The sequence below is a fragment of the Chlamydotis macqueenii genome, chromosome 18 (genome assembly GCF_036417535.1).
Source record: "Chlamydotis macqueenii isolate bChlMac1 chromosome 18, bChlMac1.mat, whole genome shotgun sequence".
In the NCBI taxonomy this organism is placed as follows: domain Eukaryota; kingdom Metazoa; phylum Chordata; class Aves; order Otidiformes; family Otididae; genus Chlamydotis; species Chlamydotis macqueenii.
The window spans coordinates 5,287,036-5,298,970 of NC_141573.1; the positions used below are offsets into that span (position 1 = coordinate 5,287,036).

The following is an 11,935-nucleotide window of genomic DNA, read 5'->3' on the forward strand; positions in this document are numbered from 1 at the left end:
GAATGGAAATCACAGTAAAAAATAACAGATACCGGTACCCATCCGCTCCAAACCCCTGTAGTACTTGATGTTCTGCTCAAATGAGTGATTAAAGCCTAGAAAATCCCCTTAAAATATTTCTAGATGATACATAAAACTTTATGCTCTAAAGATGTCGTCCAAAGTGTGTTCCTCCTCATTTAATTCCCGAGCAGTTAAAAACCAGCTAGCAGTTCATCTGGATTTCAGCGCGGACCGTGCTTTCCCAGTCCCAGCGCTGCCACCTCTGACATCCCTGAAGGCCGCGGGGACAGCCAGCCCGCTCCAGCCCTCGCTGGGACCGCAACGGGGGGACCGATGGGGCCGGACACCCCGCGTGGTGGGGTGCAGCCGGGCAGAGAGGGCTGGGAAATGCTCTCCCAGGCCCCGGGTTTAACCTGACCCGCCCAGGGCGTGATGCAGGGCCTCTCCACGCTGCGTGACCTGGCGAGGCAGAAGACACGCACGTCCCCACCGTAATGAGCATCTCCGAAACGGGCACGTGAACCGGCCCCGCCGGCCCGGGCCAGCCAAACGGCGGAGGGGAGGGCAAGCAGGGAGGCCCCCGAAGGAGAGCCTTCCCCCCGCCGCCCTCCGAGCGGAGCGGGACCTGCCCCGGTGCGTGCGGTGCCGCCCCGCCCGCCGCCGCGCTGGCCGCTGAATTTGCTCCGGTCCCTTGATTGTTTCGCTCTCACCAAGAACTTTGTTTACAGTCCCTTGTGCAGCGAGCTGCATCCCCCTCTTATGCTTGCTCCGGGCTGCTGTCCGCCGCAGTCCCGGCCGGCGGTCGGGAGGTAAGGCACGGCTCGGCTCGGCTTAGCTCAGCATGGCACGGCACGGCATGGCATGGCATGGCACGGCACAGCAGGGCTCGGCTCGGCTCGCAGCCGCAGGACCCGCACACCCGGCGCCCGCAGCCCATCAACGGCGCCGCGCCGCCGCCGGCTCTCGGTGCCCGCGGGGCTCCGGTCCCGCAGCGCCCGGGGCTCGGCTCCGGCGGGGCGGGCTGGGGCTGCCCGGGCGCTTCGGGGAGCCTCTGCGCGCGGCCGGCGGGTCTGGAGCCGGTTCCTAGCACCGCTCCCTGCGTGGCACCGGGCTCTTCCCAGGGCATGAAGCCTCACGGTTAAAAACTGCGGGGGTTCGCAGCCCTGCGTTGCGGGTGGCTCAGCGCCCCGCGGGCTTGTGCCTCTCCGGCACCGGCGGGCTGCGCGGCAGCAAGCGTGCGGAAAGCTTTCCCTGCGTGTTCGCGTCCGTCCTCTCTCTCAGAGGTGCTCGGGGACAGGCGTGACACGCCGCGCGTTACCCTACGTGTGCCTGGCGTTTGACAGTCTTGCAGTTTGCAGAGGACAAATTTTGTTTGTGGAGGGGTTTGGTTGGCTCCCTACCCCGGAGCTACATCTGAGAAACGGAAAAGGTGTGAGAGCTTGCGTCTGGTGCTTCTGTGACCGAAAGACTTGGTGATGGAAACTTAGCAGCATCCCGATAAGTTTGGCATGGGTGTAACGTGTTCTCCTCCTACCCTTGTAGTTCAGGGACTGATCCTGGAGTCTTGTAAGTACAAATCTAGTTCTGTATTTCCAGGAGTGTTCACATGGGGAAGAGCTGCAGGATTGTGTTCAGGATTACTGTAGTTTGTTGAATTCCAAATGAACTCTGGCTCTCCTTAGCACAGAAGGACGACTCCTGCTGTTTTCCACAGCCACTTCAATGCAAAACCAAGTGTGAGAGATGGGCACTATGATTTATTGGAATTTCACATAAGCAAAAAAGGATGTCTGAAATATTATGCAAGATACAGAGAATCAAGTCCAGAGCCTGAAGGCAGAAAACTTAAATGTGTCCCACTGGTTCTGGGTAAAATGCAAAAAAAAAAAAAAAAAAGAGGAAAAGATTGCAGTGGCTGCGAAATACCAGCTCTTTGCCCTTGCACAGAGATATTCAGCATGTGGGAAGGCTCCTGAGAGCACACCGCAGTGAAATGGTTCAGAGTTCAGATATCGGAAGCTTAATGCACAGATTTCATGTGTTTCTGCATCTCAGCGTTGTGGTGAGGGGGAGAAGGATGAGAGAAGAAATCCTCTCTGTAAGAAGTTGCTCTGTTAGCCAGGTTTTTTGATAAAGATTAATTTTAAAAAATTACCTAAACTGTATATAGTCAAGGACAGGTACAGATAAATTACTGACAGAGCAATTAATCTTTGTGAAGAATGATGCTAGCAGAGTGGCTTAGGGGGCACAGTTGCGCTAGGAAGGGCTTTTCAAAAAAAAATGTAGCCATTCTTGTAACATGACTGCAAGATAGTTTCAGAGGTCTGCTTTTGTTTTAATATAATCTACATTATTTATCTGAAGTGTGGGATTTTTTCTGCATTTCTCTCCAATCTTTTAAAAAAGTCAAACTACTCACTAGGTAGTGTGCACAAGAATATAGTCAAGGAGATGAGCAAGGAGACTTCCTTATTATTAGCTAACTTCAATAATTGGCTAAATTTACTGTAGCTATGTCGCAGGCTTACTCCAAGGATCATCCAGTGAAGAACAGCAGTGGTTTGTGCCTGTAAATGTTTGTGTTTGTGAAATGTTAGCATGGTCTAAATAACTTAAAAAGATAAAAAGCCCTTAAAGTTTATCATTATACGAACTTACTCTTGTGAACTTATTCCCACGCCCACTTAGGAGCTCCTGCTTCAGGGATGAGATGATCTTCCATAATCATGCACATACAGAGAGGGGATGTTGAATAAGATTAGCAACATAAATCTCTGCTGCTTCATAAGTTTTGCCCGGCTGCTTGGTGATTTCACCGCTGTTTCTGCGGTTGATAACAATTTCCATCGCTCTGCTTTCTGCAGAGCTGTCACACTGCTCTGCTGCAGATTCTGCCTCGTTCCGATCCGAGTTATGAATCTTGTTTTAGAAAATCAAATAGCAGAAATGAAGAATAGTAAATATAATGGAATCATGTTTATTACAGTGAGTTCTTGGACTCAGTTTGTCTTTTTTTTTTTTTTTGAGAGGAGTTTTGGCAATTATATTACTTAGGTTTTTGCTATAGCAGAATAGATTTAAAAGGGGTTTTTAGTGGAAAGCATGTTGTCACTGTCAGTTTACAGACAGGAAAGCCAAGGCGCAGGGAGATGAAGTTATTTCTGGAGAAGAAACTGGAGACATAGAAGAGAGAAAACCCAAAGTATTCTGAGTTGTGATTTGGTTCTGTGATTCATGTAAATGACGTGAGCAATAGAAACAAAGTGAAATGAGATTTTTAACTACAAAAATTCATATGCATTGCTTCTTCCTGCCTAGATCGTTCTGGGGGATTTGCCTGGGTTGTGACGCTTATCATCGAGACATCACATCATCAAAGGAAAATGTTACATAGGGCCAGAAATGGGTAGCTGCTGCCAAGAAAAGAGGCAGAAACCTCTAGGAGAGCCAGAGGGAGAACATCTCCTGCTTCGGTTAGGTTAGGAGCAGGGGTTAGCATACAGCGGGAGCTTTTCCATGCAGGAGTTTTGTTCTTAAGGAGCTGATAAATATCCAACAACTTTTCTTGCAGGAAACTTCCATGCTAGAATATCGTCACCTGCAATTCATCATTCAGCAACATCCGACACTTCAAAGCCTGGAGCGGCTCTTAGTGCTGCATGACTCTACCTTCGATTGACATATGAGACATCTGAAGCAGTCTTCCTCTGCTTACTGTGCCAAGGGATTTGTTGCGATGGATTTCTCATGGACCTGGTAGGTGTGCATGCTGATGGATTTCATGTCTTTTCAGTAAATGTCAGCTTGCTCTTATTAGTGGGTAAAACATTCCTCTCCCCTTTTTCTAGTGTTAGCCACAGATTGCCACAGGAACACATTCTTCCTCCAAGTCAAAGTAGCTCCTTAAGAAAGTACTTCTAGTGTGATTAGTGAGAGGATGCTGGTGTTGCTGAGTATCCTTGCCTAAATTTCTTACCCTGAAACTTGAACCAAGTCACCTGTTGGCATAAGTCAGAAGTGACTTTGCTGGCAACAAGCATCTAGTGCCCTGTTTTCTAGAGGTGAATACCTTTACTCACACTTCAAATAGGTTCTGTTGTTTATTTAACTTACAGTATTTCAATAGAGATGTGTTTATTTGTTTTATATGAATGCCTGTCTGCTTACATCTTGTTACAGGCAAGAATTGTGCTCCTCAGAAGTCTACAGGTATTTTACCATTGACTTAATTTTGGTGGTTTAGGAGATTTTTTTAAAAACTCATGTTAGTTTTGACTGCATCAATATATCTTCTTTCTTTCTAAATCTCTGTACAAGATGTGTAAGAGATCTAATGCTCATTGGGGATGTATCTGAAGCAGAGGACAAGGACTCTAGAGATAGAAGTAAATATACTTTGATTGAACGTTAAGGTTTTTCAGAATAATAGTGTTCATCATGAGCCCAATCCAAAGCCTTTTCAAGTTATTGGGAAGTTTCTGTAGCTCTGTGACTGTTAGAGAGACTGTTTCGACTTTTGAGTAGTTACTACAATGTATTTGGAACTAAGAGACCTTTTATATGGAAAATGGTTAATTGTTTTCACCCTCAAATGTAATAATAAAATATTGAACAAACTGAAAACAAATTGGCTAATGGTAAGATCAAAACCAGGTGACATTCGGGGACCACATTCTCCTGTTGTGCTGAACTCTGTAATGTTTTATGGATGAGTAATGCAGCAACATAATGGCACCAGGGTGAGTCTCATTGCCGTGTAAGTCATTATTGAAAATGCAGAACTTGGGCTCAGATCCATGTGGGGACAGATTGATGGAACTCTAAGGCATTTCTTGGCTCTTTCAACCTGTAAAAAAGGTACTTAACAATGTGTTATAATTCAAAGGACAAAGCAACAGAACCTAGGAGAACCTAGGATATCTGAGGTGTCAGCACAGATATTTGCTTTGTCTGAGAAGCACTGATCAGATCCCCTGCTAGCCCTTGGAGATACCAAGTACCTTTGCAGAAACACACAGAATCACGGAATGGTTGGGGTTGGAAGGGACCTCTGGAGGTCACCTGGTCCACCCCCTGTCCTGCTCAAGCAGGGTCACCTAAAGAAATCTGCTCAGATGGCTTTTGAACATCTCCAAGGATGAAGACTCCACAACCTCCCTGGGCAACCTGTTCCAGCCCTCAGTCACCCTCATAGTAAAAAAAAATTGTTTCCTCATGTTCAGACAGAACCTCCCGTGGTTCAGTTTGTGCCTCTTGCGTTGTCAGTGTGTGTGCTCAGTGTGCCCTCGGTTGTGTTGTGCTCCGTGTTGTCACTAGGGAGGGAAAGGCTGCTCTGTCTTGTAGGTGCTGAGCCCCTTGCAGGATGGAGCCCTGAAGACAGCTGTGTACAGTAAGATACAATATTAAGCTGAGCACTTTTCCTCAGACCAGTGGAACAAAAGCTTTGTCAAAGCAGATCTGAACTTTCCTTCTCTCATTAGAGTTCAAGGCAACTCAGATACAAACTCTCTGACTAGATACAGAGTATAGCCTCTTTGTGTGTGTTTAAAAATAGTGAAATTGTCTTTCTCACAAAATGCACAGTACATGAGGTACTGAGCTACAAAACCAAGGGCTCTCCACAGTGGACTAATATATCTTAGCAACAAGGCTGGGAGTGGTGGGAAAGGAAAAGGAGAATACAAGTATCTGGCAATTAACTTCCTAGTCACAGATGTGAAGGTGATAAAAGTGATAAAAGCATTACTGCATTGCCAACCCTCTTCCTTGTTCTCTGAGCTGCATATCATGCTGCTCGTAAGAGCAAAAGCTGCACAGCCCATACTGGAGAGTGATGGAGGAGTGCTATGAGCTACTCACAGCAGGAAAACCCCAGTGTCCCCGTCTCTGTTTTATGTGGTGGGGTGCGCTGAGTGCACAGCCTGGTCCAAGGCGGCACAGCCGTGGTGGCCTCAGCATTGCCAGAGGCTCCCTGCAGACTCCAGGGCAGCCCCCACACCAGCACAGTCCCAGTGAGATGGCCAAGATCTGTCACGGCAGCCTGTAGCAGTGGAGAGCCATGGGCTCATCTTGCCCTGACCGGGTGGACCTCAGTTCTGTGCTGGGCTATTTTGCCTCATAATGCAGATGCAATCAATCTGTGCATGCTGTCTGCAGGACTGAGAGTGTGTGTGATATGGAGACAGGAGGAAAGCAAGGTACTGTAACCAAGATGAGTGAATATGACTGTAAATCTCCCTCCCAGACAGTAACGTGGATGTGGTTGCACGGACTTACAAGGGACTCATTACTTTTGCTTTAAGCCGATTTAAATGGCAGGCTGGCAGGCTGGCCTTGATGTTGCTGTAACGGCAGGTTCACCAGCTTTCAGCTGGGATTTGCTGAGTGCAGGGAACTGTCTGCACCCCCATTCCCGTCGCATCCGTACCTAGTCATGACCATTTGAATTTTTGCGCTAAGTAGTACTTGCCTTGAGGAAGGGTTCACCATTCAGGCCTGTTTTTTGCTGGGGCAGTTCTTGCCCATGTTATTGTGGTGCGCACTGGAGCAAATGTGGGTAATGTGCATGTATAGGTGTGTGTATAAAGAAACAGATTGAAAAAGTGTGTGAGCAAGAGTAGAATTTTTAACCAAAACAGCCTATGAGCTTCACCTCCTTGTCAGAAGATGTAATGCCATTGAAAATCTAAACTGCGTCCAGAAATACTGACTTTAGGATGTAACTTAAATCATTGCAGGGTGAAAGTATCTGCTTGTTTGTGATCCCAAGTGGAAGACTTCTGTGTCACCCATTTGTCACATAAGAGTAATGCTTCTTAGTTGAACTCATGCTCTTCTCTCCACAGTGCAATGCGTGTTCAGCAGAGTCTGGTCTAGCATAAGAACTGACCACGTCAAGCCGATCAAGATGACAAACGACCCTATTAAAGAGATCCCAGGTGCTCCAAAGCATCCTGATTGTGTAACCACAGAGAAGAGTAATAACAATGACTGTGTGATAACCACCATCCCTCTTGTCAGCGAATGCCAGCTGACAGCAGCAACAGGGGGAGCAGAACTCTCCTGTTACCGCTGTACCATCCCCTTTGGCGTGGTGATCCTCATAGCCGGCGTTGTGGTTACTGCTGTGGCATACAGCTTCAATTCCCATGGATCGATCATCTCAGTGTTTGGATTAGTCCTTTTGTCATCAGGACTCCTTTTGCTGGCTTCTAGCGCGGTGTGCTGGAAAATCAGGCAGCAAAACAAGAAAGCAAAGAGGCGGGAGAGCCAGACAGCGCTTGTGGCAAATCACCGAACCTTGTTTGGGTAAAGACAACCAAGAGCAGGCTGGACAGAAGACAGAACCTTTGTAAGTCAACCTGACTATTTATCAATAGGAGAGATTGCAGGTTTTAATTTAACTTTGGAAATGAACTGAAATAAAAATGGAATGGATTAAGAAAGACTCTTAAAAACTCTGCAAGTGCTCTTAATACTTTTCTTACTGCAGACTTGGTAGTGATTCTTTCCAAGACAGAGGAAAAAACACTTTTCCTTCACAGAAAAGAGTGTCGTCATAACCGCATTGTCATAACTGCATTCTCCAATGTGCTGATCCTGTTGGGAAGGGAACTTGTGAGAACTAAGAAAATAATTTGAACTGACTTGAAATGCCAGAGATCTCCTTAAAGTACACACTGTGACATTTGACCGAGGGAGAAGTGACTACAAGCTTATGGCCAGATTGTCTGTGACTTAAATTGTTACTCAAAAGAAAAAAGAAAGCTATAACAAACTGCAGATTACTCAATAAGCTGATTCTTATATTTTATGTAACTTCCCCCTCACCCCAATATCTGTGGTACTTTCCCCCTTTTTTAAACCAACTAATATTAATTTTGTTTTACTATTGAATAGAAATGGGTAGAAATGTATAATTATATTGTCTAACCTAAATAATGAAGTATGATTGTAGTTTAAGACATGAGACTTTTTTTTTGTAAATTAAAGTGATCAGGTTTAGCACTTTTGATTATTTTGCTATAAAATTAAAGAGTAAATTTCATTAAAGTAATATTCAGTGCTGCTAGACCTTTAGAAAATATTTTATTACTATCAAGATAGCTTGTATCTTCAACTTTGTCTGCTTTATGAGTCTATTTTTGTAGAAAAACCCCTGTGACAATTACTGTCAACGTATGTACTGCTGATCTCTTCCAAAAATATCTCTAGTCTATGGATTTTGGTTTGATAGCCCGTTACTCTTGCAGCTTGATTTAACAGCTCAGTTACTGAAAAATCATAATGAGCAGTTCTGCAGACACTTACTGGCACAGTCAGTTCTGGACACAACTGTTAGTAATTACTCGTGGAAGCAAAGAAGTCATCTGTGTGGTAAGTGTTTGCTGAATGAACTTTGGGATTACAAATCTTTACGAAAAGCAGATCTCAGGTGCTGCCTGTGTGTGTCTAAGGTGTTTGATTCTGTAACTTTTGTGTTCCAGGGGTCTTTCTACTTTTCTCAGGTAATGAATAATGGAGGGGCTGGTCCCAAACTGAAGCAAACCAGAAAATTTCTTCAACTATATCTTGGAGGACAAGTAGTGCTGAGCCAAGTCACAGGTGTGTATGACGGTGTCAGAAGGCAGAGGGGCTGCAAGGATTTTTTTCTACTGGTGCAGTGAGCGAGGCCTGGGCTAGTGTGCCTCCTCTTTGCCCACCACGATGGCTGTGGTGATGCCGCTGCAGAGCACACCTGCCAAACAGGTGCCGCAGGGGGTTGCCTTCTGCAGGTCATCCTGGAGCCATACGCTTCTCCTGCTGAAATCACCCAGACGTTCTGGCTTTGGTGCTGCCTTTTCCTCTGCCCTGCATAGTTTAAGCTCGTTACATCCATAACTTATCCCCGGATTTGCAAAGTGCACTTTGTGTTCTAAATAGAGTAAGCTATACATACAGGAGGGGATGTTTGGAGTCAGTATTTGCGTTGCCACACTCCGTGGTTACCAGACGCTATAATAAAATCGCTTGCATCAGAGGAAAGCTGACAACACATTTTAGCACTTCCATAGCCCTACTTAATCACGGCAGGAAGCTTTCCTGCTGCTAGGAGAACACGTTGCGTCACCAGAACATCTGACACCGGTGTCTAATGTCAATCACTTTGCTTAAGGTCATTAAAAATATTAGGGTGTCCCCTTACGATGTACAGGTTTTGCATGAGTGACAATTCATGGGAAATGCATAGCATGATAAATAATGGAACAGGTGGACTAAAGTGGTGTCTTTCCTGTTTAAAATGAGAAAAGTGATTGACATTAGCAAAGCTGGATAAGCTAAATAGGGCTGTTTATTTTTTCCCCCCCTGGGAACACAATAGTTTTTCTGACTCCTTTTCCTCCCTCCCCATTTCTTTTTCCTCAGTGGAATTTTGTGGGCTGCCGAGGAGAGAATTGCAGGGGCTGTAGAGATGCAGTGATTTCCAGTACACGCATGTAGCAGCTCAGCCCCACGATTCCCAGGCTGACCCCAGAGCAGAAGCAGGCCTGTTGCCCTCTTCAGAAGACCTTCCCATACACAGGTCTTCCCTTTGCCATTGCTGCGATACAGGCGAGCTTGTGTGCGGCGTGTGGGTTTTTGGGAGCAGTTTTTTCAGGAAGGGTCAGTAAGAGTGAATAAGAGTCGCTCTGCTGCTACTAGAGGAGATTTCCTTTCCGTCATCTCCACTCTCTCTTATATTTGCACTGCATATACAAGGACAGAGCAGGGTGCCTGCACCACCCTCTGCCTTGCTAATTGTGGGGCCTCTAGGCATCGAACAGCACGTAAGCAGTGACAGACAGCATTGCAGTGACCCTAGGCATGATCCCCTAGCTCAGCAAAGCTTCAGATACAACGTGGTGTCCTGTAATACCAGCGAACTAACAGGCCTCTCAGTTATATGTGGCTGTCATAGAACACACTGCTGAGCTCCGTAGCATTGGCTGCATCCCAGTGAGACAAGGTACGTGCACAAGCATCTTCATATCAAGCAGTGAGTGAAAGTCTATGCAGGAATTCACTCTTGTTTGTCCTTTAGTCAGAGAAGCAAAATAGTAACTGTATGGGGAAGAGTCCCAGCTCCTGGTCCTGGTGTCCTGCAGGAGCAAGCAAGAGGTTGTGAACAGTTTAGACAGAGACCTCATGCTGTTGAAGATGTTTCATCACTACATTGCCACATGGCCTTAGAAACTGGCACAGACTTTTCCACTGTGGTTTATGTGCGTTGATTTTGGGGCAATCTGAAGTAGTAGTAGCATCTTTTCTGAATGACTGATGATTACATCCAACACAAGTCTCACAGCCTATGTTTTTTCTTCCTGCAAATCTACACATTAGACATTTTCGATATTATCCTCCCTTTCCCTGCACCCCTTGTTCAGGTTCCAGCGCAGGAACCATACATTCTTTTTAGCCCTTAAAAAACAGTCATTCTGGGAGAGGTGCCACGTGAGTACAGTGTGGCAGGCTCAGCACCTTCATTTTTCCAGAAACTGGTGATATTGTTAGATCTGAAGTGTTTTTTACAAGGACACATTTACAAGGCTTTTACAAGGGTCAGCCCCCTCAAACTGGTCAGCTGCAAACAGCCACATTTCTGCTTCAGCTTTTGAATCCCATGACCTGATCTGGATTGATTTGGGGTTTCATGCCTGGATGCTGGGTCATGCAGTCCACCAAGTCTTTGATACAAAGCTATTTGGAACTCCACCGTTGCTTTTTGGTGTTTCTCATGGGAACTTAAAAGGCAAAAGTCAGCCTGGAGGATGCAACCCTGTGGAGATCACAATGACTTCCCAGTTCAGAAACACCTTCTCTTCTGGTGTGAAAAGACTTTGAATGCGACAAATGGTATTTTGGTTCTGGGAGAGGTTGGGTGGGAGCTGATGCAAATTTTATTGTCACAATTGCTTGTCTCTCCCTTCCTGAAAGCTCTGGCAGCATTGCGCAAGCAAAATTGCCCTCACAAGGATAGAAGATTATCTAATAGGGGAATTGCGCTGGCGCACTGGGCAAATGTTACGGGGATCTTAAATAATAATTTCAAAACCTAAGCACAGGAAATTGTGTCTGTAACTACACCCTGTATTGCTATTGTACACAAAGCCCGTTATAGCCTGGAACAGTATTTTAAAATAATAATCAGTTTGGTATGACAATGCTTAGTATTTGTTCAAGTCAAAACGCCCAATTTACGATTCCCCAGTCACATACCATGTCATGTTTTGTACGTGACTGTGGTTCTCATACCATAATTTGCCAGATTTAAAAAAAAAAAACAAAACCAAAAATGAAGAGAAGGGTTAGTTTCATGGACTTATGTAAGAATTAAGTTTCTCTGCCTTGGACGCTTGGGAGAGCTCCTGTTACCAAATAACGAATGTACAATATTACTGCAGCTCTACAGAATAGGAACCAGGCTCAGAGTACGGGACAAAGAAAGGCCTGAGGGTCTTGTCAGGATCCTGAATGGTCAGGCCAGGAACCAGCCCTCTGGAATATCTCCTACTCTTGCCTCCGCTTTGCTTATGCACAGTCGAAGTCCAGGGCTACCGCTTCTTTAATATCTGAGATGAAGGTTGTTGCATATCATTAGCAGATTTAACTTCATTTGTTTTTACAATGGGCTCCAAAATAAGGAGAGCAGAACAATACCGACAGCTATAATTTTGCATATGCATTTCCAATACCTCTGATGCCTTTAGACTGTAGGATGTTTTACCTATATCAGTATAAATCTTTGTGAATTACAAAGGTACCTTAACATGTCAAGAATTGCACTGTATGATGTGAGAAGTTATATAAATCCTAGCAAAACTCTATGGGCGGACTAAATCTTACAGGCTAAACCATGTGGGAGAACAATGGTGTTGAACTGCAGAATCAACTTGAATTTTTGGCTTTTATT

At 45.4% G+C, this 11,935-nt stretch overlaps 1 protein-coding gene across 1 annotated transcript; it reads left to right on the top strand.

The window, feature by feature from the left end:
- The first annotated feature begins 504 nt into the window (after positions 1–504).
- Positions 505–8,226, top strand: TMEM100 (transmembrane protein 100). The gene is made up of 3 exons (XM_086762459.1): positions 505–812; positions 3,578–3,762; positions 6,852–8,226. The coding sequence occupies exon 3, from the start codon at positions 6,914–6,916 to the stop codon at positions 7,316–7,318; it is 405 nt and encodes a 134-aa protein (XP_086618585.1). The 5' UTR covers positions 505–812; positions 3,578–3,762; positions 6,852–6,913; the 3' UTR covers positions 7,319–8,226.
- Positions 8,227–11,935: the final 3,709 nt, after the last annotated feature.

What these genes read in the sequence shown, in the direction of transcription:
- TMEM100 (XM_086762459.1), top strand. Translation starts at nt 6,914, where the DNA reads ATGACAAACGACCCTATTAAAGAGATCCCAGGTGCTCCAAAGCATCCT.